The 25,748-nt window shown below is 40.6% G+C and overlaps 1 protein-coding gene across 3 annotated transcripts in view; it reads right to left on the reverse strand.

Moving 5' to 3' along the window:
- Positions 1–6,084: 6,084 nt before the first annotated feature.
- The window catches only part of LOC137256520 (kinase suppressor of Ras 2-like), a 37,840-nt gene continuing 18,176 nt past the window's right edge, over positions 6,085–25,748 (reverse strand). For 2 of the 3 annotated variants that reach the window (XM_067794381.1, XM_067794364.1), the window contains exons 7-19: positions 25,564–25,644; positions 20,649–20,737; positions 19,350–19,496; positions 19,036–19,105; positions 18,793–18,844; positions 18,326–18,421; positions 17,483–17,574; positions 13,188–13,278; positions 12,449–12,537; positions 10,951–11,047; positions 9,511–9,644; positions 7,810–8,074; positions 6,085–7,103 (exon numbers count right to left, since the gene is read on the reverse strand). In XM_067794381.1, coding sequence (XP_067650482.1) covers positions 6,945–7,103; positions 7,810–8,074; positions 9,511–9,644; positions 10,951–11,047; positions 12,449–12,537; positions 13,188–13,278; positions 17,483–17,574; positions 18,326–18,421; positions 18,793–18,844; positions 19,036–19,105; positions 19,350–19,496; positions 20,649–20,737; positions 25,564–25,644 — 1,462 coding nt within the window. In that variant the 3' untranslated portion in view covers positions 6,085–6,944. Of the gene's footprint in view, positions 7,104–7,809; positions 8,075–9,510; positions 9,645–10,950; positions 11,048–12,448; positions 12,538–13,187; positions 13,279–17,482; positions 17,575–18,325; positions 18,422–18,792; positions 18,845–19,035; positions 19,106–19,349; positions 19,497–20,648; positions 20,738–23,096; positions 23,178–25,563; positions 25,645–25,748 lie in introns of all 3 variants that reach the window. The other variant, XM_067794372.1, reaches the window with a different exon arrangement.

Here is a 25,748-nt window from a genome sequence, read left to right on the forward strand (position 1 = left end):
TGTGACGAGGGTCATGGTTCCACAAACTGATCTTAGTGTTACAGCTGCTGTAAGTCCATGTTGAAGCATGAAAGTTAAGATCATCTTAGTGCTTAGATCACAGGCCCAGAGCCTTGCTCTACAAAGTGATCTTATTGTTATGGTTGCTGTAAGTCCATGTCAAAGTTTTGAAGATATGACCATCACAGCACTAAAATCACTCTATTGAACAGGCCCACAGCTTGTACAAAGTAATGGTATTGTTACAGTTGCTGTAAATCCATGCTAAAATATGGAAGTTAAGGTCACCTTTGCATTTAGATCAGATGTAACAGCATGGGTGTTCTACAAAGGGATCATATAGCCATAATTATCCTGTCAATGTTCAAGAGTCACAATAAGATCACTTTGTGGAACAGGATCCAGTCATGTCTAAGACAATTAAGATTATGTTAACGACCCTTGTCTAATTGATTGTAAATAATAGTGACTAATGATGGCGGCACCCGCCTATTGTGTACTGCAGCTTCCTATAGACATAAATAGTCATACATAATAGCTGTACTTCATAAATATAGTATGAGATCTGTCTAGCAATGAGATGTGGTACTTGTCATATCTACTACGTTTATGATGAAGATTTATAAGATGACAATGACTTTTGTATGTTCAAGTATTTCTCAAGTTTTTTCCCGACATGTTGTGCTATAGTCTAATCAAATGATATGATGCATATTGTTATGAATCGGAAAGCAATTTTACCAATTATTAAATATTACAAGAAATGAGAATTACGTAAACAGCTTTATCGAGACATGTTGTCCTTAACCAGCTGACAAGAGACACACATTTACAGCTGTTAACAAATTTTTTCTTTTAATCTGGGATGTGCATTGTGTCTGTAGTAGCCTGTGCAAGCCCTTAATCTGTGATGGAGTTTCTATTGTGTGTAAGTGCCTGTGTGAAGGATCCCTTATTCTGCAATGGTGCCTGCAGTGAGTGTAGGAGCTCTTAATACTTGTATGTGATGGAGCATGCAGTGTGTGTAGGAGCTCTTCATATGTGATGGAGCATGCAGTGTGTGTAGGAGCCCTTAATATGTGATGGAGCATGTAGTGTCTGTAGGAGCAGTTAACATGTGATGGAGCATGCAGTGTGTGTAGGAGCAGTTAACATGTGATGGAGCATGCAGTGTGTGTAGGAGCAGTTAACATGTGATGGTGCATGCAGTGTGTGTAGGAGCTCTTAATATGTGATGGAGCATGCAATGTGTTGATGAGCCCGTGTGTAGCCCCCCATAATATGTGATGGAGCATGCAGTGTGTGTAGGAGCAGTTAACATGTGATGGAGCATGCAGTGTGTGTAGGAGCAGTTAACATGTGATGGAGCATGCAGTGTGTTTATGAGCCTGTGTGTAGCCCCCCATAATATGTGATGGAGCATGCAGTGTGTGTAGGAGCCCTTAACATGTGATGGTGCATGCAGTGTGTGTAGGAGCTCTTAATATGTGATGGAGCATGTAGTGTGTAGGAGCCCTTAATATGTGATGGAGCATGCAGTGTGTGTAGGAGCCCTTAATATGTGATGGAGCATGCAGTGTGTGTAGGAGCAGTTAACATGTGATGGTGCATGCAGTGTGTGTAGGAGCCCTTAATATGTGATGGAGCATGTAGTGTGTAGGAGCCCTTAACATGTGATGGAGCATACAGTGTGTTTATGAGCCTGTGTGTAGGAGCCCATAATATGTGATGGAGCATGCAGTGTGTTTATGAGCCTGTGTGTAGCCCCCCATAATATGTGATGGAGCATACAGTGTGTGTAGGAGCAGTTAACATGTGATGGTGAATGCAGTGTGTGTAGGAGCTCTTAATATGTGATGGAGCATGCAATGTGTTGATGAGCCCGTGTGTAGCCCCCCATAATATGTGATGGAGCATGCAGTGTGTGTAGGAGCCCTTAATATGTGATGGAGCATGCAGTGTGTGTAGGAGCAGTTAACATGTGATGGTGCATGCAGTGTGTGTAGGAGCCCTTAATATGTGATGGAGCATGTAGTGTGTGTAGGAGCAGTTAACATGTGATGGTGCATGCAGTGTGTGTAGGAGCTCTTAGTGTGTGATGGAGCATGCAGTATGTGTAGGAGCCTGTGTGAAGGAACCCATAATCCACAATGAAACCTGCAATGTATGTAGGACCCGTAGTGTGAGATAAGGTTTTGAAGCAAACAAATCAGTGTCTATAACATAAAGGTCAAAGAGGAAAAAATACTTGGTCAGTCTGAAACAAGTCTGTAGATGTGTATCTCCAATTTATCTAATAAATGACAGCTGTATAGATCAGTCATGCCATGTTGAGGAACTTGAGGTACAACATGTGCCTAATGTCGAGGAGGAGAAGAAAAATCATCTTGTACATACTATTTACGAGAGGAAAGTGTCAAAGGCTACCCAATACTGCACAGAGTTGCATAGCTTAGTGATGAAGGAATGGTTGTACAGTAGATTCCGCCATACCAGGATATCAAAACAGCTGTACCCCATCCAGATAGCACATAGAAAACAGCTTGCCTTCACATGGACATAGCAATACGCTATATCCAAATTAGGAGGACCATTAAGTTTAAAGGACTCAGTGTCCAAAAGCGGAAACAAAATTGCCATTCTTCTTCTGAATTTATTAAACTACATACTTTAAAACAACTAATTTAACAAATATTTTCCACATTTGCCTTTGAGATAGGGTGAAAAATCTCTATACATCCCTGTCCTATGACCAAAAAATCATAAACATCACTGATGTTAAAATAATCTCCTGGTTCTTTTTTTAAACAATTTTTTAAACCCATAACAAAAAAAACGTTTCACTTTTAATGAAAACAAAGTATCACATTTTGAGCTAAACTGTCGACTATGTGAATGATCTGTTCCTACGTGGAATCGTCAGATATGTTTTGACATCCCTGTATTAACGGGCGTGTTAAGGAAAGCTCAAAGTAAGGACATACCTTCATACATGCATACCCTCACGATATGCCCTGGCCAACGCTTTTCCCACAACCACCACAGGCGCTAATACCGTAACCATGGTAACAGTCAACCATGGGACAACATCTCGAGGAACCGAAAGTCAACAGACTGATACCAGCTTAAAAATCTATTGTTCCTGAAAACACATCCTGCATGCTCAGCATATGTCAAAAAGAAACTCTGGTACATTGTATATGTGTCACTCTCAGTATGTCTACTTTCTCACAAAACTGATCACAAAGTCCTGTACAACAGAGAAAGTATGAAGTGTTACTCTTCTAGACAAATACACCTAGGGATATATGTAAATTTTGAAACCAATAATAGTGATATATATATATATTTATTGACACTTTGATAAGGTATCAATCACAAAAATACCAATATCCCTAACTTATTGTGGGCAGCTGTTCCTTCGTATGATAGGGGTACTAGATCTGTCAAGATTCATTAACGTCTTGCACACACCACTACATCCAAGCCCTGATATTTCATGATAAAAAATTGTGCCATTTGACATTCTTCACGTTAAATTAAGCCAAGCTAACAAGAATTTGCAACTGTGAACCGGTCTTACATTTGTATGACTGGTCAATCTAGGCATATTGTTAAACAAGGTGATATTGTAAAACATGCAACACCATGTTGTGATCAGCCTGTGTTTTAAAAAAAATATAGTTAAGTTTACTTTTCAAAATGGATTAAGAATCAACACAGGAATCGGCTCAGAACTGGCAAAAAAATAACAAAACAAAAAGCAACCTGTTAAAGAACTAAAAGAGAATTGTTACATCTGTACTTATCAATGTGTACAAGCTGCGATATATTAGTACGAAGATGGTGATGTTTCCTAGAATGTTGATCGAAGTAGAGGGTGTATTAGCCTGTGGTGGAAGGGACGAAGTGCTGGCAGGATCATCATACACTCACATACAGAAACAATCATGACTCATAACCAACATATACAGACATAATACAGCTGTCTGGCACCAAGTTGCACCGAAGCTTGCAAAACTTGATGCATTTAGAATGGTCATCAAACTTCGCTTTACATTGAATTATTTTGTTTTACATCAGCTGATACAAATATAGCAAAGATGCTGCTAGCCCATTGTGACTGTTACCACTCCAATATCACAGCTTAGGGGGAGACGTGTTCATCTGACTGGGAACTCCGCTTCTGCTCCAGCACTGGGATACAGATACTCTCACATGCTACACATGTAACACAGCTACATCAATGACTGGAACAGTTACTAACTTGTAATTTGTCATCAAATTAGATCCTGTGATCACTATGTTACTTTTTATTACATTTTGTCCAGAATGACTACCTACTAGTCTGTGGCATAGGTTACACTGAGATACACTTCAAACATTTAACATCTTCAAAGTTACATAAGGACATTTGTAAACTTGAAGTGAAATGATACACCAGTGATACATGATGTATTTTATCTGTATTGATACAAGATGATACACTAGTTCTAATACTTTCTAATTGTTTACTGATAGTCAAATATTGTGAAATTAATTGTATTTGGTATTTCAAGTTCACAACTGGATAAAGCTACAGAGAGCATGCACAACAAGTAGCTTTCATTTGAAGGCTGGTCTGAAATATCTGCAGAGAAGGGGTTTCCATGCTTTTTGACCTGAATGTGAGTATCATATATGATACAAGTCACTGCAAGACCTGCATATCACAATGTGTATCCAAAACCACTTCCCTGGTCTACTCTGAAGTACAATCCCTGTCTACTGACGTACATTAATTGTCTACTCTGAAGTACGTTCCTTGTCTACTTTGAAGTACATTTCTTGTCTACTTTGAAGTACATTTCTTGTCTTCCATGAAGTACATTCTTTGTCTACTGAAGGACATTCTTTGTCGATGCTGAACAACATTCACTGTCTACTTTGAAGTACATTCTTCATCTACTGAGGTACATTCCCAGTCTACTCTGGACATTCTTTGTCTACTGAAGTACATTCTTTGTCTACTGTGGTAAATTCCTCATCCACTCTGGAGTACATTCTTTGTCTACTGAAGTACATTCCCTGTCTACACTTAAGTATATGTACATAGGACATAGTGAGAGTGCCTGCATCCCGCTGGCTGGGCCAGTGTGGGAGTGTCGCCTGGCAGCACCACACAGGGAATATATCACATGATAGTCTGACACTGCATCTACTTCCAACCAATCACAGAGGACTCCAGCAGCCCAGCATCCAACAGCTGACAACATCATCAGCTGAATCGTTCTTCCATCTCCGTTTTCAATGGAAATAAAAATAAAGATTATCGTTTAGCAAGATCACAACATCTTGATCAGATATTTGTTCCGATGCTCAGCACCAACTTAATGTTTTTTATCTCAGCTAACAGTCTGAACTAAACGCTTGTCTATGGGTTGTCCAGGAATTTCAAGATAAATGAATTGATGATACAGTTTTGTTCTGCTAAAATGACAAAATGTCAAATGGAGAGTTGCAACAAGCACACTCCTTCATGGCTGACACTGTTCTGTGATGTATAAAATGTACTAGTCATAAACTATGGTGGAGCTCAACAGTAATGTTCACAGACAGTCTCATTAAATTCAGATCCCTCACTCTCAGAAGATACCTGGGAATAAACAACTAAAAACACCTCAGCCTATCAAAAAAATCAGTGTTCAGACTTCTAAACAGTTCAAATGACTACAAGCAAGGCTGAATTCTGCATGCTAAATTGAATGGACAGTTCCAGATGTAAATAATATAGACTGAAACATTTTATTGTGGAAATTCCAATCACTCAGGATTTCGATGGGAGTAATATGACATAAACACCAACTGAACTCCATCCAAATCCAAACAATTTTTCCAGAGCCAACAAGAGATTGGACAAGATCACACTATTTTGATTTCGGGGCGTTTAAAATTTGCTCAAGTATTGTGACTTATTCACACAGGGAGATATTACATTTGAGTGAAAGATCTGACTTTAATGCCACTGGTTCACACTAATCTAGTCTGTCTAGGAAATGATGTAATCACATAAAAGTCTGGTAGATAAAAGGCTTACACATAATATGCCTAAAGATTTATGTGTCAATAAAATTTTCATGATTTGTTTAAGCATAAAAAATATCACACTCAAAATGTCAATGCTGAAAAATGCATGGCATAAAACATGACAACAATGATAACCATGTTGATGATGATAACAATAATGATAACAATGACACTGATGACGAAGAGGAGATGTGACGACAGGGTTCAATGTAGCACAATGGACACATCCCACATTCATGACAGACATACTCACTCAAACACAACACTAAACGTTCCTACATCAAACATCCTCGTTATCCAAAATGACGCCACACATTTCACTCACTCTAGCCTGAGGCACTCTTGACACTCTGACCTTGCATGACATGGGATGACATCATACACTCCTGAATGAAGAATATGTGGATGAAGCAACGGACTCAGTGTGAGGAAAGTCTACATATGCAGACTGTTCTGGTCAGCGGTCTTCTGGCTTGTTGGTGGGACTGATGACGTCCACCACACAAACATCACTCTCAGTGCCATGGAGTGTCTGCATTGAGATAGAGCACCTGTTCTGCCGGGGTCTGCCAACAGCTGATCACAAGACCATACTTTACATTCTCACATGACCAAGCCCTGTATTGTCACAGGATCATTCTGTACTATGATCACATGACCTCACAGTACAACAGACACATGACCAGACTGTAACCACATGATCACACTGTACAATGATCGCTTGATCAAGCCTGAAAATGATCATATGACTCACTGCACACAATAAAATAATGGATCAATAGTCAGGTCCCTGGGTTATGGATCACAGTAGGATCATCCCGAAATTGTCTTGGCCATCGATTTGCTGGCTGGATCACTTCAATGTCCAATACACTTGCTCAAGCACTGAAGATTCCCTCTGTGCTCCGTGAGAACTGTATTGGGTGTGATGGACTCCGAATGAGGCGGTTCTTTGGTATTCTATCCAGTGCCTTGGCTACCTGGCTGAAGTCAGGGCGCTCAGGGTGTTTGAACTGCCAACATGACATCAGGATGTCCTGCAACACGACAATTCAGCACATCAGTTCTGAATAGCAATCAAATAATTGAGACGACAAGGCCTACTGAAACAAGCTGGAGGTGAATCATGATTGAGTGAGTGACTATGGTTTTACCCTTACACATGTATATTGTTCTAGCAAGTAATATATCAGTAATATTGCTGTGGGGACACCAGAAATGGGCATCATACATTGTACCCCTGTGGGGAATCAAACATGCGTCTTCAGCATGATCAGTAGATCTTCTAACCATTAGGCTACCCTATCAACATCTGGGAAGTCCGTCTAGAGAATGCTAACCAGTCTTCAAATGAGGTAAAAATACTAAATTATTTTTTTAACTGACAAAAATATTGCGTACCTCTTTGACAGAAGTTGAAGTCTATACGTTTCCCCTGATAACCATTGTGGTAGCATTTGTTTCCTTAAAATGTAGTATGTTCCTAAACTTATGAAGCAATATTCTTCAGATTCTTTAGTACAAAGTAATTACTTCACCAAAGTAATTACTGTAAATAAATGACCAGATAATCCAGTGATTACAGCATGAGCTGTTGAGTATTTGAGGTTAGACAAATAACTAGGTTGCATATTGTAACACTGGGTTGCACCAGTGCAAGTAACAAAGCACTAAATCGAGTCATGTAATCTGTTCATTTTTTTAATCAAAACATGCTGTTGTGTGCAGATTAATTATAATTACCTTGACTTCCCTGGGGGCGTTGACGCTACTGAGTGACTGCTTCATCCCCCTTCCTACTTGCCAGATGATGGTTTCTGCGGGGTGGTTTCTGAATGGCCACTCCCCACACAGCAGTTCATACCACACAGTTCCGAATGCATATATGTCTGATCTCACAGTAAACGGCAGTTCAGTATTAGGGTTCTGCCTGGCATGAAGCTCGCGGATTATCTCTGGTGCGAGGTAACACAGCCATCCTGGGGGCACTCTCAGCCAGTCCTCCTTCCTAGATCAGAGGAATAGAGAGTGAGTTTAGTTTCACACTGTTTCGGCAATACTCCAGCTATATGGCAGCAGTATCTAAATAATCAAGTCTCGATCAGATGATCCAGTGATCAATGGCATAAACATTGATCTATGCCATAAGGGAACTGATGACATGTATTAATTAATTCAATGAGCCTGACCACCAGATCCTGTTAGTCTCTTTTTACGACAATAATAGGTTACTGAAGACTAGTTCTAACCAGTTCTTCCCAGGTTAATGTTAATGTATGGCACAAACGACTACCTTAGTGCTAAGAAACTTTGAAAATCTAGGCCCAGAGGAATAGGTTTAGCTCGTTTCTTTATGGTTAAATGCTCCCTTTCAGCAATATTACAGAAATATGATGGGGTTCTGCAGGTATTAGAGTCTGGTTATTGATGTCATAAGCACTGATTTACACAATTATTATAAAAAGACTTGCATCAGTGAGTTTGACAACCCAATCCTGTTAAAATGCCTGTGCGTATGGGTATCTTCTCGAAGATCATATCTAACCCAGATTTTCAGTGCATGTCATATGGGAAATAATATGTGTAAGTCAGTCACGTATACTGGGAAGTGTGACTGTAGGCTAAACCCTTTGAAGAAATCCTTTACTGACTCTCACCAGATTTTCTTCAACAGAATGCACACTTGTTCAAAATGAAACCCTATTCGCACTGTCACAAACTATGAGACAAGGCATATCTCAACCTGCACATATGGCCTCTTACGACCATAATTGTCTTACAAGCTTCATCCTTTGCACATTATACTACCACTAACGTTTTTGTCATCACATCTAACCATTTGTCACCACATCTAACTACTAGGAATACAACAGTGATGCCATCTACACTTTCAGCTTTCAACAGCTGCTTCCTTAACTGTTGAACATTCAATTCAGCAATATTCCAGTTACTTCTTAACAATCAAATGAGCAATATCATGATCAGTGATCCATGCTGTCAGAGAAGTTGACATCAACTAGGTCTGGCCATCTGGGACTCCTTTCATAAAGCAGTGCAATGTTATAAAATGGTTTAAGGTTTAAGTTTAAGGTTAACCTTAGTAAAGGTGGCTTCGTGAAAGAAGACCCAGATCTCTTCCGTTGCCTCTCATGACCAGCATAGTTGCAGAGTTGTCTCCCTTGGGTATCCTCAAAATCTATGATTTCTGCTTCAAATGTCAGCACCTATGCAAAGGTGGCCAGCATCTCCCATTTCCATTTCTACCACATTCTGCTTGACATGGCGGGATATAATGGGTAATTTTTAACAGTGGCCATAAAACCATCTGATTTGATGAACACCCACAATATTTTTTGAAAATATTCCTTGTGTTGCTAATATCACAGTGTCAAACAGTCTCACTAGGACTGAACAATGAATCCTGTACAACAGCACCCTACTCACCTGTTGCCTCTACAAATTTTGGTTACATTAAAGAGGCCGAAGTCAGTGATGACCACTTTACCACTGTCCAAGAAAATATTTTTTGATCTCAGATCTTTGTGGACGATGCCTTTAGCGTGAAGGTACCCCATGCCCTGGAAAAGACAGACTGATGAAATAATCTTCAAATAATGACATAACACTGTCAGGGATGTATTCCAGCACAACTGAGGTAATAAACCCATTTGTTATCACGGGGTTGGGATTGTCTCAATGTTTTTGTTGTAACTAGTCTTGCACTAATTGTTGTTTGACATGCTAAATGTTCTGGAAAATTGTATGTAACAGGTTTTATTTTTCTTTGTTGTTTAAAGCCTCACTCAGCACTATTCCAGCTATATGTCGGTGGTCTGTAAAGTATCAGTTCTGGATCAGACAATCCTGTGATCAACAGGATGAGCATCAATCACTTGCTCAATTGGAATACAATGAATACATATGTGAACCAAGTCAGTGAGCCAGAGCACACGATCCCATTAGTTGCTTCTTAAGGCAAGCATGGGTTACTGGTTACTGAAGACCAGTTCTAAACCTATTCTTCATAGGTGTATGTAGCAGGTTATAACAATGTTTTTGTTTCACTTTTTAAAGAATTGTATTGTAAAGACTGAAGAGCTGACTGACGACATATTCTGTCCTAAACAAAGATATACCACTGAATAGCCAAATCTCAATGAAATCAAATGTTAGTTCTTCTTTCTGCTACACACAGTTTTGAGAACATGCCTTAATGGGGTAAATCAGATTGACCTTCATCAGACAAATCACAGAATAGTTAACACGCTGTTCCTTAAAAAGTTATTTGGATGGCTACTGGTCTTAGTTACTGATAAAAAGCTTCTGTGAGGGATTGGTTTAGAGGGGTACTTGGTTAAGCTTTAGGGACAGGCTGACACGCTTGTTCAGTCAGCTACTGACCAAAGCCAATTCTGCCACACTTATGGATTTGTTAAGTAGGCTACTGACCCAAGCTATTGGACCTTGATCTCATACTCATGGATTTGTTTAGTCGGCTACTGCTCCAAGTTACTGGGCCAAGATTTCACACTCATGGATTTGTTAATTAGGCTACTGACCCATGCTACTGGGACATGATTTCACATTCATGGATTTGTTCGGTCAGCTACTAACTTGAGTTACAAGAACACAATGTCACACTCAGGGATTTGTTTAGTCCTCTAAACCAAAGTCTACCAAAGCTACAGGGGCATGATTTCACACTCATGGTTTTGTTAAGTAGGCTGTTAACTGGGACATGATGCAACACTCGTGGATTTGTTCAGTTGGTTACTGACCTGAGCTACTGGGACATGATGCAACACTCATGGATTTGTTCAGCTGGCTACTGACCTGAGCTATTTGAGAAGCTACTGTGATAGCCTCCTTCCGTTGGCTACTGACCTGAGCTACTTGAGAAGCAGCGATCATCGCTTTATTCAGTTTATAGACCTCTTTCTTGGTGTGGATAATACTGTACAGTGTCTCTCCCTTACAAAAACTGAAATTGGAATAAATAGAATTACTATGGAAACATCAACAAACTTAAACAGGTTCATCTGTCCAATGAAATAATTGGTCCAGTTGGAAATCAGTTTGGATAATTTACAGAAAAGTAAACAAAATGCACAGTTTTATGGCTACGGAAAAATAAAGGAGTAACTTCAGGCTTTTTTCTGATTTGAACTTTTAGTGAGATTGTTACAGATTTCATTCATTCCTTACACAACATAAATCCCACTAAACTAATGGTCCCTTAAAGAACGATGAACTCACACATTTTGTACTCCCATTACATATGAAAGACTTATGCTTAGTCTTAAGCAGACCATCAAATTCATTCTTTAAAAATCTGTAGTTAATTAATACCAAGTGATTAAAAGTTGCCCCAAAGTGGTCTGCTTCACTCTCGCTCATCAACGAAACTACAAACAGGTTACGTAACTGTTGCCAGAGCCCTGTAGTGACGTCATGTGAGGAAGGATTTTCAGTTAGTTGGATATAAAATGTGTAACAAGCTTGTCAATTTGTTGATTTCCCAACATCAACAAAGACATGCCTAGTCGTGTTGCCGTCACATGCTCCCAGGTGATGGTGTCACCATGAACAGATTTCCACCGGACCCCTCAGTTTGTGCTAAATATGTTGTTTGTGAGTGTGTTTTGGAAGCCTGTATCAAATCAGGTGGTTCAACACCTACCTTGCTTTCAAGACAGAAGATGCTTTTAAGATATGTTTTCACTGACTGTATGTGATGTTTAAGCCATTGCCCTCAGGAGTGAGTGAGTGAGTGAGCATGGTTTAATGCCGCTTTCAGCAATATTCCAACAATTTCAGAGAGAGAGAGAGAGAGAGAGAGAGAGAGAGAGAGAGAGAGAGCATGGTTTGATGCCGCTTTCAGCAATATTCCAACAATATCATGGCAGGGGACAAGAGACATGGGCTTCACACGGTGTACCCATGTCCAAATGATGAGCCATTGCTTTAACCATTAGGCTACCCTAGTCTACAATTTCCTTTACTAGGTATACCCTAGGACTGACCCTAGGAGAGAGTGAGTAAATAAATGAGTGAGTGAGTGTGAGTGAGTGAGTGACTTAGTGACTTTAGTTTTACACCGCGGCGGTCTGTAAATAATTGAGTCTGGACCAGACAATCCAATGATCAACAACATGAGCATTGATCTGCGCAATTAGGAACTGATGACATGTGCCAAACAAGTCAGCGAGCCTGACCACCCAATCCTGTCAGTCGCCTCTTACGACAAGCATAGTCGCCCTTCATGGCAAAGATGGGTGGCTGAAGGCCTATTCTACCCTGGATCTTCACGGGTCCTGACCCTGGGATACAAAAAATGGCATCACATCCCAGAAACTAATGATCATCAAAGGGAACAACTCACCTAGTCACTATGGCTAGTCTTGGAGGCTTCATACAAGCTCCCATAAATAAAACTAAATTTTCATGACGTGTTTTCCTTAATAATGCAATCTGAAAATAAAGGAAAATCAATCATTTCGACATACAGTTTATTTTGTTTTGGAGACAAAGTCAGACAAAATATAGTCTTCAAAAATACTCTACAAGGAAACTACCATACAAAGAGAATAATGACACCAATCTGCCAAAGAATATTTTGCTATCGGAATATACAGAACATAACATTTACACTGAAATATGAACATAAAACCTTAAGTATTCTCAGCTGCAGAATGCCTGACTTGAATAGGTTCAAACCAAAAGTATCATAATAATTCTTCCAAAATTCTAATGGTTTCCATCTCTGTATCAATTCCTATTATATCTTTTGTGTGCAAGTACGCTTGAAGTGCTAAATAAATTTGATCTTACATGCATACACACAAATCTCAACTTGATCTTGCCAACTTGCTGTCCTCCTTATCGTTTCCCGTATTACAGATCGTTCATAGATAACAAAGACGTCTACACCAACATTAAAACTTGTATAAAATTTATAATTTTACAATTATTGGACAATGGCAAACTGAGTTTGAGTGAGGTGGTTACAATTTTTTGGTTACTCAAAGAAAAATTAGGATACCCAAATGAGATGAACTAAAGCAATTACATAACTCAATAACCCATAAAGTTATCTGTTAATGTGAATCAATATATCTCACCTCTAATTTAAAAGCCGCTAACTGTGCCTGATTGTCCGCCTCGTTACCCATGTCTAATAATTTGATGGCCACGTCTCCATGCCACTGACCCCTGCAATGCAGACATGTGCTATCAGGCACAGTAAAAAGCAAAAAGTGTTTCTATAGTTCGTTTTAGTTGGATGTTTAACAATGCACTTAGCAATTTCCCAGCTGAACATAATGATTCTTCTGGGTTACATCATCTTTTTCATTCAAGAGTAAAAGTGACGATAAAACCCATAAAAATCTCCATATTCATCAAACAACATCTTCAATAATGCCAATCAAGCATCCAATTTTCCAGATGAATGGTGGCGTTCTGTAAATAAAGGCCTCTGGACCAGCAACTCAGTGACTGACATCATGAGTAACTGGAATACAATGACAGGTCTCCTGATAATTTTTCAAAATCAGGAGTATGTACTCTTTATTTTTTCAATACAGGAGCACTGGAAAACCTGTAGATGTTTCCAGTTCTTTGAAGAATGTCCTCCTTGGGGTACACATACAAGCATAAACGAGAGTGGGCAAAATTACAATACTTTAGACAAATCCCATGCAAGACTTGTCCGTCTAACAACCGGACGCAGTCTGTCCACACCTGCAAGAAAACGCTGTGCCAGGGTTTTTTGTCCCAACAAGGCACCCTCGATGGTTATGTGGAAGGCTGAAATAGCAGTGGAGTAGCCTCTAATAGTAGAAGCGGCTTAAGCCAGATTCTAATCGGGACTGTAAAAACTCCAACACTTCAACTAAGGGATCGAAAATCCCTCTATTTCCACATCAGCGTGTATAACAGGCCCATCTGTCCTCATACTATACATTTGTGGGGTCCCTCCACGAAGCCAGAATTATGCCTACAACTGATGCCGGAATTCTGCTCGCTTGGAAGCGATTCTGGACAGTAGCCCGGCCACCCACTGAATCCAGGATTGGGGTGTGGCTGGCCGTTTTGGGATAGTAGGTTTGGTTGCCGTGGTAATAGTACAGGCGGCTGCACTAGCGACCTGAGTATTACCGGGCACCATCATTGAGACGACCACAGAGGTACAAGCAGCACTTGTAACCGCGCTGGTTGGGTGGCAAGCTGAGAGAGGACTTTGGAAAGCAGGGAAAGTGGTGGAAACGCCCACAACACCCTGTCCGTCCAGTCCAGCTGGGAGGTGTCCCCAGCAATCGCTCTCGGATCTGAAAGAACAAAACACAGGAATCTGATTTGTCACCCCAGAGGCAAACAGAACGACCCAAACAACTGGGAGAAAATCCAGAATATCTCCCGATCAAGCAACCACTCATGGGGAGCTGGAAGGCTCCCCAGTTGGGAATAGCCAGATTCTTCTCGTAGCTCTCCAAGTGGGACTAGTGCTGTGCCAACGCCTGCTGAATGGGACACATTGTCAGATGTGCACGCAAAACTATGTCCACTGTCGCCACCATGTTGCATAGCAACTGAAGCCAAGTTCTTGCTGAGAGCTCGGGAAACTGCAGAAAATGTAAAACTATGCCCTGTACCTTGGTAATGTGCTCTTCGGACAGAGAAACCAACCCACGGGTTGTCTCAAACCTTGACCCCATGAAAACCAGTTCCTGTGTCAGCACCAGTTCCGATTTTTAAAGACTGATACCTAACCTTTTGAGAATATCCATGGATCATCATGTGGATTCTTGACTTAAGTGTTGGGAAAGCGCCCTGGGGATCCAGTCGTCCAGGTGTGGGAAACAAAAGTTTCCCTGTGCCCTGGCGACCTGAGCTGGTACTAGCATGAGTTTGGTGAACACCCTTGGAGCCGTGGAGAAGCCAAAGGGGAGCACACGAAACTGATAAACCCCTGTTGACAGGAAACCTGAGGTATTTCCTGAACTCAGAATGCATCGGTACATGGAGGCATGTGTTTTTGAGGTCAATTGACGGGAGACAATCCCCTGCCTGATCCAGTGTCTCCATCTTGAACGGCACCTCTGTTATGCTCTTCAGACACTTGAGATTTACAATGGGCCTGAATCTTCCGTATTTGGTAACCAGGATATAAATGGAGTAGAACCCCATAATCTCCTGGCCCAACGGAATAATCTCTATAGCCACCTTGTCCAGATAGGACTGGATCAAGGAAGCGGGGATTGTCACCTTTTCCGGTCACTGGAGTGCAGCGAATCCCGGCAAAAAGGAGGCGTCTCTCGCTTCCACTGTGGTAGGAGGCCATCTGCGAGTGTGGACAGGACCCAGGGATTGGACGTGACTCTCCCATTTCCGAAGGAATAATGGGAGGCGGCCACCCACAGGTACTTCGGGCAAAAGGCAATATGTCCCAGCTGACAGCAGAGAAACTGCCGCTTGCAACGGGACAATTACGGGCTCAGGAGGTCTGCTTACTGAGAAGCTGCCTTGTACATTGCACAAATGACCCTCCAAGCGTGATCGAGGCATAGATGTACTCGTCGACAACAGGAAAGTCAAATAGAGCATCCTATCCCATTGAGCAGCGGTGGTTGAGCTCCGGGAGATCAAACTGCAAGCTGCAACGCAACAGAATACTGAATAGTATAAACAATTTTGCTAATGAGCGAAGCTACTATGCACAGCTGGATCTCCGCTACCCTGCACGGAGTAAACGCTTCACCAGGAAGACGAAACTCTGCGGGATCGGGGGCGTCCGAAGGGATGACCATCTGCGGCAGTATTACGGCAGTATTATTTGGAGTTGTCCAAATCAACTTACCCTTGGCTCACTGAAGAACCATGGCGCTGACACCCCGTGGGATCCGCTGCCAAAACAGGGACCCCTGGTACACTCAGCGGAACGGAGACAGGCGGCGAGCCGGTGTTCGCGAACCTCCAGTTAGGTTGTCGGTGACCTCATTGCACGAGGGACCCGTCAACAAGGACAATGGATCCAGAAGAGCCGAGTAGTCCAAATCGACCTACCCATGGCTCTCCGAAGAACCAGGGCGCAGAGACCCTGTGGTATTGTCTGACGAAGCAGGGACCGACATATAATTGCGTAATGCTATGAAAAAGACAAAGTCTTGAAACCAACATATGAATGTAAAAACGTACTAACATGAAACCTGCAGGAATAGGTGAGACGCAAGCAAAACACTTCCTGCACTAAAAACAAGCCATAAAGGCTGCCATCTTGCCAGCCACATGACAGGAAGATAGGACCCGACCGGCAAAGTTACAATTTATGAATGAAAATTTCAGCCAAGAAATTCCAACTAACCCCAGTGCGAAAGAAAAGGAACCATACATACAGTAGCTGACTCTTTCTCACTCATAATTCCGTAGGTAGATAGCACAAACACTATCTAAATGGACCATGCACGTCTTTCTAGTCGAGTTTTTTGTTTTGTAAATATGTTATTATCAAAATAGTTACAATTGTCGTAGGGATTTTTAATGGACATAAAAATTCTTATATGTACCCCAAGGAGGACTTTTTCTGAAAAAGAACTAAAGACTACATTTAGAGAACAGAATTCAATTTAATGGAGTGTCAGTAATCTTGTGTTTCATTTCATATTTGCACCACAACATTGTTACGATTGTGCAAACAGATCAATAGACAATAAAACAATACTTTTTCAGATAAACACGTCCATAAATGATTCAAAGACTGTACAACATTGCTGTGGTGCACATCTGCTATGTTTCTGAATTAATTCCTAACATATAGTGCATATTTTTTATCTGTACATATGCCGATATGGCCCTTATGTGGGGCTCTGCAATGTCGTGTCAACCCCAGGGAGCAAGCCTGAATGACCACAAGGTCTTGTTAATTGCCTCAAAGAAAAGCAAGGGTTACTGAAGATCACATCTAACCCTGATCTTCACGGGTACTAGCCTCATAAACAAGCATGGATGACTGAAGATCAAATAAAGAGAATGAGTGAGCAATGAGTAAGTTCAGTTTAATGGTAGTTAAGGAAATGTGTGTGTGTTACACACCAGTTTAAACTGTATTTCAGCTCCACAGCAGGTCAGTTTCTTGAGGGGGAAAAGTTATTACATCCTTGGTCAGGCCCATGAGTACATAATTTTAAGAATGAATTTAAAAATCAAGTTAATTAATTAATCAAGAATTTGAGCAGCCTACTTAACTAGTCATCAGTTGTGTAGATTTACAGATCTGTATAAATATGTACTGAAATGTTAATACTCGAGATGTTAATACAAAGATGGTGGCCTGTTCTGACATGACTTGTATAGGTTTAGCATGTAGCAACATCATCAACATGGCCTACACTGGTGAGACTCCAGGTAAAGTACCTACTTGAACACTGTGCCTAGTCGACCCCTGCCTATGGACTCTGTAAACTGGAGCTCTTCATATGGGATGTCCCACTCCTTCATGGCCACAGACAACTGCAAGACCCAACCAACAACACATCAACAATACAACACACAGAGTACATATAGGGCTGTAGCAAGAGGACAATCAGGACTTGTTATTGGTCCTGAGGCACAGTAACAGGGAAAAAACGGGAAACAAATCTGCAGGAGCTGCTGGAACTCTACTAGAAACAATTGTCCCAACCAAAAAGGGTATTAAAAGCTTACTTCATTGCGCAACTAGTTAGGCTACTGCTTTTGCTTAGAGGTGATCTGAAGTCTCATGGAGATGAATAAATTTGGTACTCTCGCAAACCCAAAAACCAAACAACAAAAAAAAAAAAAAAAAAAAACCTAAACGAAACAAACACTATTAACAGAATTTAACTTGTCCTCAAGAAAACTTGCTTGACTCAGAACACCAGTGTTGAGAGTCAACAGAGTCGTGTACTTACACCCAAGTCTCCTCTGTGTTAGCTTACACTGTTCTGCCTGTTCCGTGCATGTCCTAGATCATCCTGACTGTCCATAGAGTCACCCTGTCTACCTTGTACTTACACCTGTCTCCTTTGTGTCTACTTACACTGTTCAGCCTGTTTCATGCATGTCCTAGATCATGCTGACTGTCCATAGAGTCCACCCTTTCTACCTGGCACTTATGCCTCTGTCTACTGTGTGTCTATTTACACTGTTCAGCCTGTTTCATGCATGTCCTAGATCATCCTGACTGTCGATGAAATCCACCCTGGCTACTTACATCCCAGTCTACTGTGTGTCTACTTACACTGTTCTGCCTGTTCCACGCATGTCCTAGATCATCCTGACTGTCCATAGAGTCTACTCGGTCTAGCAGGGTCCTATCAATGGGGTTACCGGTACTCTGAAATATATCATCAATTCAATCACAATCATGGAAGAAAATCCTGAAACATATCCTAGAGTCTTTACACCACTTTCAGCAATATTCCAGCAATATCACAGCAGGGGACCCCTGAGATGTGTTTCATGCATTGTATCCATGTAGGGAATCGAACTCAGGTCTTCGGCATGATGAGTGAACATCTTAACCACAAGGCTACACCACCTCCCCTAATTACATCAGTCATCAAGCATGGCCAACTGAGTCATAGGTCAGCTCTTTTGACTAACACTACTTGTAACTCATATCCACTGAAAACTACTTTTAACATCCATATGAATATTGGAGACTTTGACACCACATTAATCTGGCTAGTTTCTTCTGATACTTACATCTACAAGAGTCTTATCACTATCGTTGGAAGTATTGGTGTTGACGATGTCACTGTGAAAATAAAAACTGTCATCAATGTCATGCAGTCCTTAGGTCTAAAGCATTACTGTTTATTTAGAGTATGAAACTGTGCTCACATTACAAATTCACAAAGTGTGAATCCAAGTTGTACAAGGAATATGAAATAACCAGTTGGGTCAGAGGAGGAAAGAAGAGAGCTGACTTCGTCAAGGATGACTTACTCATATGCCCTGTGGTCACTGCTCATGGTGTAGTCCATCGGGAGACTGGCAGTGATACTATCAGGCACCTCTGTAACACAAGATAACACACTTATAACACAAGCCAAACAATGAAGAGAAAGGGAGTACTTACCTTGGAACTGCAAATGTTCTTAGAAGTTGGGAAAAACTCACCTGGGACCTGGAACTGTTGAGTGGTACTCACCAGGGGATCGTATTGAAATGTCAGGAACTGTATTAACAAGTTGGGAAGGGGGTTGGGGGCAGAGGTTAGCTCACCTGGGAATTGTATTGAAATGTTGGGGAGGTCTCACCTGGGAACTGGAACTGTATTGAGATGTTGGGGGATGGTGCAGGAGATGGTGATGTGACTGTGCCCGATGAGATGAGAGCAGGGGATGAAGGAGTTGAAGAGTTGCAGGATGATGTGTTGGAGCTGGAGTCTGGCATATGGTCAGTGCCTGAAACAAGCAGCATTGTGGTACTTAAGGAACATCTCTGCTGACCTTCAGCCAAAGGCATGTCCATGACTAAGTGAGGTAACATAAATTACAAAAGAATTGACCTCAATCTTCAATATTAGCAAAACCAATTCTGAAATACCTGTATGTGTTAGAATGATGGTGTACTTCAGTTTGTTAGGAAGCTAGGCATAACACCTAGCTGGAAAGCATTTCGGAGTGTTCCTGATGTAGAAGTCACAAAATCCTTTTTCTTCTCATTAACAATTTTTTTCTTTGGGGAGGAATGACCCACCAACACTAAAAAATACTTACATATTTTCACAAATTCGCTATTTTCTATAACCATTGCCTCAATATTCACCTGAAACTATGCACAGGGTTCTGAGGACTTATTCAGTTCAACTGTCACAAATAGGGGACTGATTCTGATTCTTTACAGCACATTATAAACCTAAAGGCTGCTTGTCACCAGATATCTAACTAAATATTTACATCAATGTTTTTGTTCAGATGATATGTGTTTGAAATCAACTAAAAAATATCATCAAAGATCAGCTGTAATGTCCAAATATTCTCCCCAGCAGGACTAGATCTGCTTGTTCCAGATTACTTAGTGGCGACTCTACCTCACGGCCTGGGCCCACTTGCACAAAGCGATCTTAGCGCTACAATGATTGTAACTCCCCTTCTCCTATACAGGTCGACAAAGACACCAAGGTTGAATTATTTATTTATAGTTAAGCCTACTGTCACTAAATTGATTTTACTAGCGCTTCAGTTACTGTTATGTAGCTTCATTACATGATCATCTCATTATCCATCATTGACTGTTCACATGTATTTTAAAGCACTCCGCCTCGGTTATGGTTGGGAAAGTAAGCCCTTGAGCAGTCTTGGGTCTCACTTTCCCAACCATAACCTTGGAGTCAAGCTTTATGCTACACACCATACCATATTGTTCACAGACATAAAAGCACTGGCTACATGGACTGTAGGACTATAACTCCTTACAAAACCCATTGCAATGACAAACATGGGTTACTGGGGGTCTGTTCCATTCTGGCTCCTTGACAGCATACAACACCAGAGTACAAGGGCCCACTATTTTGCAGCACAAAACCAAAGAATGCAAGGTACATCCAGACCTACCTGTTAATCCTATGATTGCATCTACATAGTCATCAGTGAGACCACATGTCGGTCTGGCTTTACTAGCACAGTCACGATGAAATTTTTTCCTGACAAAGAAATCTTCATTAGAATATACATAGATGACATAACTTAACAAGTATATAATAAACACATTATTCAACATTTAACCTGGCGATATATCTATGTAGTAAGCATGAGCAAGCAAATATCTCTGAGAACAATTGCTCCTATTTTTAATGAGAAATGTTTGAAACTAAAACAAACATATAAGCGTATTTCAAAATTACTTACAAAATGATAAGATCAAAATAAAAAAAATAACTATTTTAACATGATGGATAATTTCATGCTGAAAAAACCCAAAACAAACAAAAAAACAAAACATATCAAACTTTATAATAACTGTATATCTACACAATACCTACATAATTATATTCCTGAGTAGGCTAAAGCTTTGACATTCAGACAACTGAGACAATATTTCCCCTGGTACCAAATGAGTGACTAATTGTTATGAAGCCATGATAATCAACATTATTTCATCTATACCACAGCAGCCACAGGTAATCTGGAATCAAATAATCCAATGAATGGCTGTAATGGCACCATGCCATACCCATTGATGCCCAAGGACATACAATTGGCACTCAACACACCAAGACTTACAATTGCCAGTCTAAACACTACATTACTACTTTGCCTCTGAAGGCAAACACCAAGGACCAAGTGTCTGAACAAAATTCTCAAGGATGACAATAAATCGAACAACTGTCTTGAAACTGCTGCTCATTAAATGTCCCCAAAAATTGTCATTCCAGAATGTTGCTTTAAACTGCACTCAGCAATACTTCAACTATAAGACCAGACAATCTAGTGACTGATGTTGCAAGCTATCACCCATACTATGTGGTACAATGACACGCTAATAACCCGCTCTGGGCACCTGACCAAAGGATCCAACAGCTCTTATGACAAGCATAGACTGCCAAGGTCCACTTTTAACCCTAAGCGTCATTATCATCTTCACCTTACCATACATACTATATATACTGTGCCAAAGTAACTTCATCATAAAACTAAACAAATAAACCAAACAAAATTCACAATCAAGTTTCCTAAATTAAAAATGAAAATAACACATTTGAACATGACACAGAAAAGATATATTTGAAAAAAAACCAAAACAAAATAAGTTAATACTGTGTTGCAATTATTGGTTAAATATCCATATGATGAGTTTACTACTGCACACTGAAATATTCAGACAAACATCTAATGGTAGCTTTAATACTTACATATATCTCAGTGAAATATTGGTAACATTTAGGCACGTCTACAGGGAGACCAGTCAACCACAGCACAACACGCCAGATACAAACCAGAGTTATCTCCACTTTACTACAGATGTAGGAGACACAAGTACTATACCATGCAGAGCTTGTTGGGGTCAGGGGACAGAGGACAGGGACAGAGGACAGAGGACAGTGGACTGAGGACACTGGATTGAAGATGGGGCTGTGATTTGTGGCAGTTATCACACTCACACATTCAGATACCTTTAATATGGACTCATCTCAACATTCCTTTTCAATGGTCTTTCATGACTTTCCAATACGTAGTCATAACATAATCAAAGTCTTGGAAAGTGAAACTTCAAGCAAATATATTCAATCAAATATAATTTGTTTAATCTTTTACACCGTGAAATAAACAAAAATAAAATCTGATTAGAAAGTGGGAATACATGGTTGAGCATGCAAGATAATATCAAGGTATAGTTGCCAGTATTACATGTTAGTTAAGGATGAAACCCCAGTAAATAATGCAACCAAAGTTAGGACTCGGTGACTGGTGATTCCAAACAAATCTATTCAATATCTGTTAAAGTCATAAAATAGTTAACTGAACCTAAGAGTAATAAAACTGGGTTAAGGTATTAAAAAAACAAAACAAATGAAATCGGGATCAATTCAACCAAACAGAAACTCAGCTCAAATGGGTTCAACCCCAAGCGAATCGATAAAACTGAAAGGGTCACTCTCAATCTCTTCACCATTGAATGTACCCTGTGTACAAAACAGTGCATTAGTGTACAAATCTCCATCAGTTTATCTTGACAAATGACATTAATTTGCAATGAAGATGAATTTGTTAAATAAAATATATATAAAAAAACACATAAAAAAACAAACAAAAATAACCCTCACCCCCCTAAAAAAAAAGAAAAAAAAGAGGAAAACACACACACAAAAAAAATATGTTTTCCAATGCGTTTGATTCTGATGCAATTTATTTCAATACAGCAAGAAAATCTAGCTACAATTCCATAGATTGTTTGGTAGCAGGGTACATTTCAACAGCAAACCAATCAACAGTGATCCTGTTACCAAAACTGCTGACTACCCAGCAAGATATGACGCTGGCCTGACCATTGGTGATACTTACTTGCAATATTTACAAACTTTTCCCCTTAGGATTATGGTAGCGCAAATATCACAGGGAGCAAACACAAAGCTGGAGTTAAATCTAAAGAAAGAAACAAAGCATACACCTTACCAGGGTAGATGTTACACCCTGCCTGTTAGCCTCAGCCTCAGCCTCTTGTGCAAAGTGGGCTGAAGTCCAGGTTCGTTTCTAACCCTGATAACTGATCAACCAACAGAGTCTAGACACCTTGCTAGCGGACGGATGACTATCTGGCAGACGCTAGTGTGAGAGGAGTCTGTCCGCATGTATCATGGCAAGCTACTGGTAAGAGAGGCTAGTGAGGGAGGTATTTGAGAGAAGTCAACAGGGCTTTGGTCAAAAGCCATCAACAGAACTCTTGCTGATCGCAGTCACCAGAGATGTTGGTGTTGAGAGCACTCAAAAGAGCTCTTGCTCACAGCTGTCACCAGAGCTCTAATTGACAGCAGTCAACAGAGCTCCAGCTGAAAGCTGCCACCAGAGCTTTTGGTTGAAAACACTCAATGGAGGTCGATTTGAGTGCAGTCAAAAGAGCTCTTATTGAGTGCAGTCAACAGAACATGATGTGGGAAGCAGGGACGGCTGGAAAGTTGTTAGTGGATGAGTCAGGCAGTCAACAGAGGCAGTCACAGTGGGGTTGCTTGATCATGTCTATCCAGCCAACATAAATATGTTGCATAACGTACAGTTTCATCACAAATTGCATAGTGATACAATCTGAATGTTGTACCACCTGTTACATTAGGTATAACACTCTATGATTCACTGAATCTATTCAATGAAAAAAAGAAATCTCCAAACTTGAAACTAAATGTATGAGGAATGACAAGACCTGAAGCACATGTCCACTGCTGACTGTCAATGTGAATTGCATGTCTAAGCTATATCTACAGGCTGAAATGTGAAGGACAGACTGACAGGCAGACTGACGGACAGACGATCATACAGCATGGACCACAGTCAGGCAATGTCTAGAAGGAAGAGGGCAGGAGGACCCCCACCTAGTATCTAGTTCAGGAGGGCAGGGTGATGAGGGGAGGGGAGTCACTGGCTTCTCTTCCTTGTTGCATTACACAACCATCCAAAGTACCTGCAACAATCTTCACAAGACTGGTGCAGGTATAAATCTCATATTTACAGTAATACTGTTCATTCGTATATCTCATATTTACAGTGATACTATTCATTTGTAAATAGGCTCAATCTGGACGACCCAGTGAGATGCTTCACTGATGTTTGTCTTGATGAAAACATGAATATACACTTGGTAGTAGAAGTCAGTGACAATGTTGGGTGAGCGGGTCACCATGTTCAGCCCCAGCTAGCTACCAGCATTCAGTCCCAAGTCTGACAACAAAGATGCCAGCTTCATATACAGTTTCACTGATTTCACAGGGTACAAAAATACATAAGAACTCTCCAGGAAATCAGATAAGATGAAGCACTTATTAATGAGTCAAGGGGGACCGTCACATTCATATTTGTTGTTACAAGGAGTTATAGCCAGATGATTACATAATCCAGTGTACCAAGTTTATCTTCCATGACAAAAAAAATACTAAAATGTAATGATATTTTGGAACCCAAATGCTTAAAGTTTTGAAGATTTTGTTTTCTTTTTCTGGAAACAGGGTGAAAATTGTCATTTGCGATTGAAGGCAAAGTTGAGGTCTGGTCTGCCTGCATGTTTTAATCATGACATTGCACTGAATTTGACTAGATCGACATTTTTTATGTCGCTTCATATAAATGACATACAAAACAAAGGTGCTGTATGGAGAGTAAAAGTCACAATATAATAGAGATCTGACACACCGGATATCAGAGATATTCAAGAGATGTTCAGGACAGGTGATCTCGTCAAGACACGACAAATGCGACATTAACAATGCTTAACATAATCTTCATTTTTTGAACACTCCAAAAGGACAGGTTAATAAGCTAGAATCTGCTCCTGCAGGCTATTGCCCTGGTGTGGTAGCTAGCTGGGACCTACGGAGAGTACAGCACTTTACAGAGTCAGTTACCAACGCCCACGAACCACATTCCACCCACAAACCATGCTCTGCCATAGACACTCACAAGGTATAGTCACTTTAATCAAACCATACCCAAACACTCAAAAAGGTTTTCCTGGCTCAAACTTCATAAGATGATCAAGAAGTTCTTTTACTGGTTTTATGCATATTTAACAAATGTCATGATCGGTTTACTTCCTCATCATGGCAGATTTTGCAAAATTTATTAGGATTTGTGTTACTCAGTAAGAAGGAAAGGTACACTGTAATAGATAATGGTAGTGAATATCCAACATAAACTAGCTCCCTTTCTATGTCCTGGCAGTGAGGCAAGTTTGAGGTGGAACTTGGCTACTTGAGTAAGTGAGGGAGTGAGTATGCTATGACGATAATGATCTCTAGTGATACCAGTGACTTCATTGTCTTACTTGCAGTCTTTACACTTATAGCCCAGAAACATCTGCTTATGACATACGTCACAGGTCGTGATCTTAAAGGTGTTAGTAAACCTTGGGAGAAAAACAAGGGGAGATAACTGTTGCAATGCCTGGCATTCCTACTGATCGACCAGCTGCAGATAACATCCTCAAAACTTCTGGTGGTTGCTGAGCAA

This window comes from Haliotis asinina, chromosome 1, assembly GCF_037392515.1.
Source record: "Haliotis asinina isolate JCU_RB_2024 chromosome 1, JCU_Hal_asi_v2, whole genome shotgun sequence".
Classification (NCBI taxonomy): Eukaryota; Metazoa; Mollusca; class Gastropoda; order Lepetellida; family Haliotidae; genus Haliotis; species Haliotis asinina.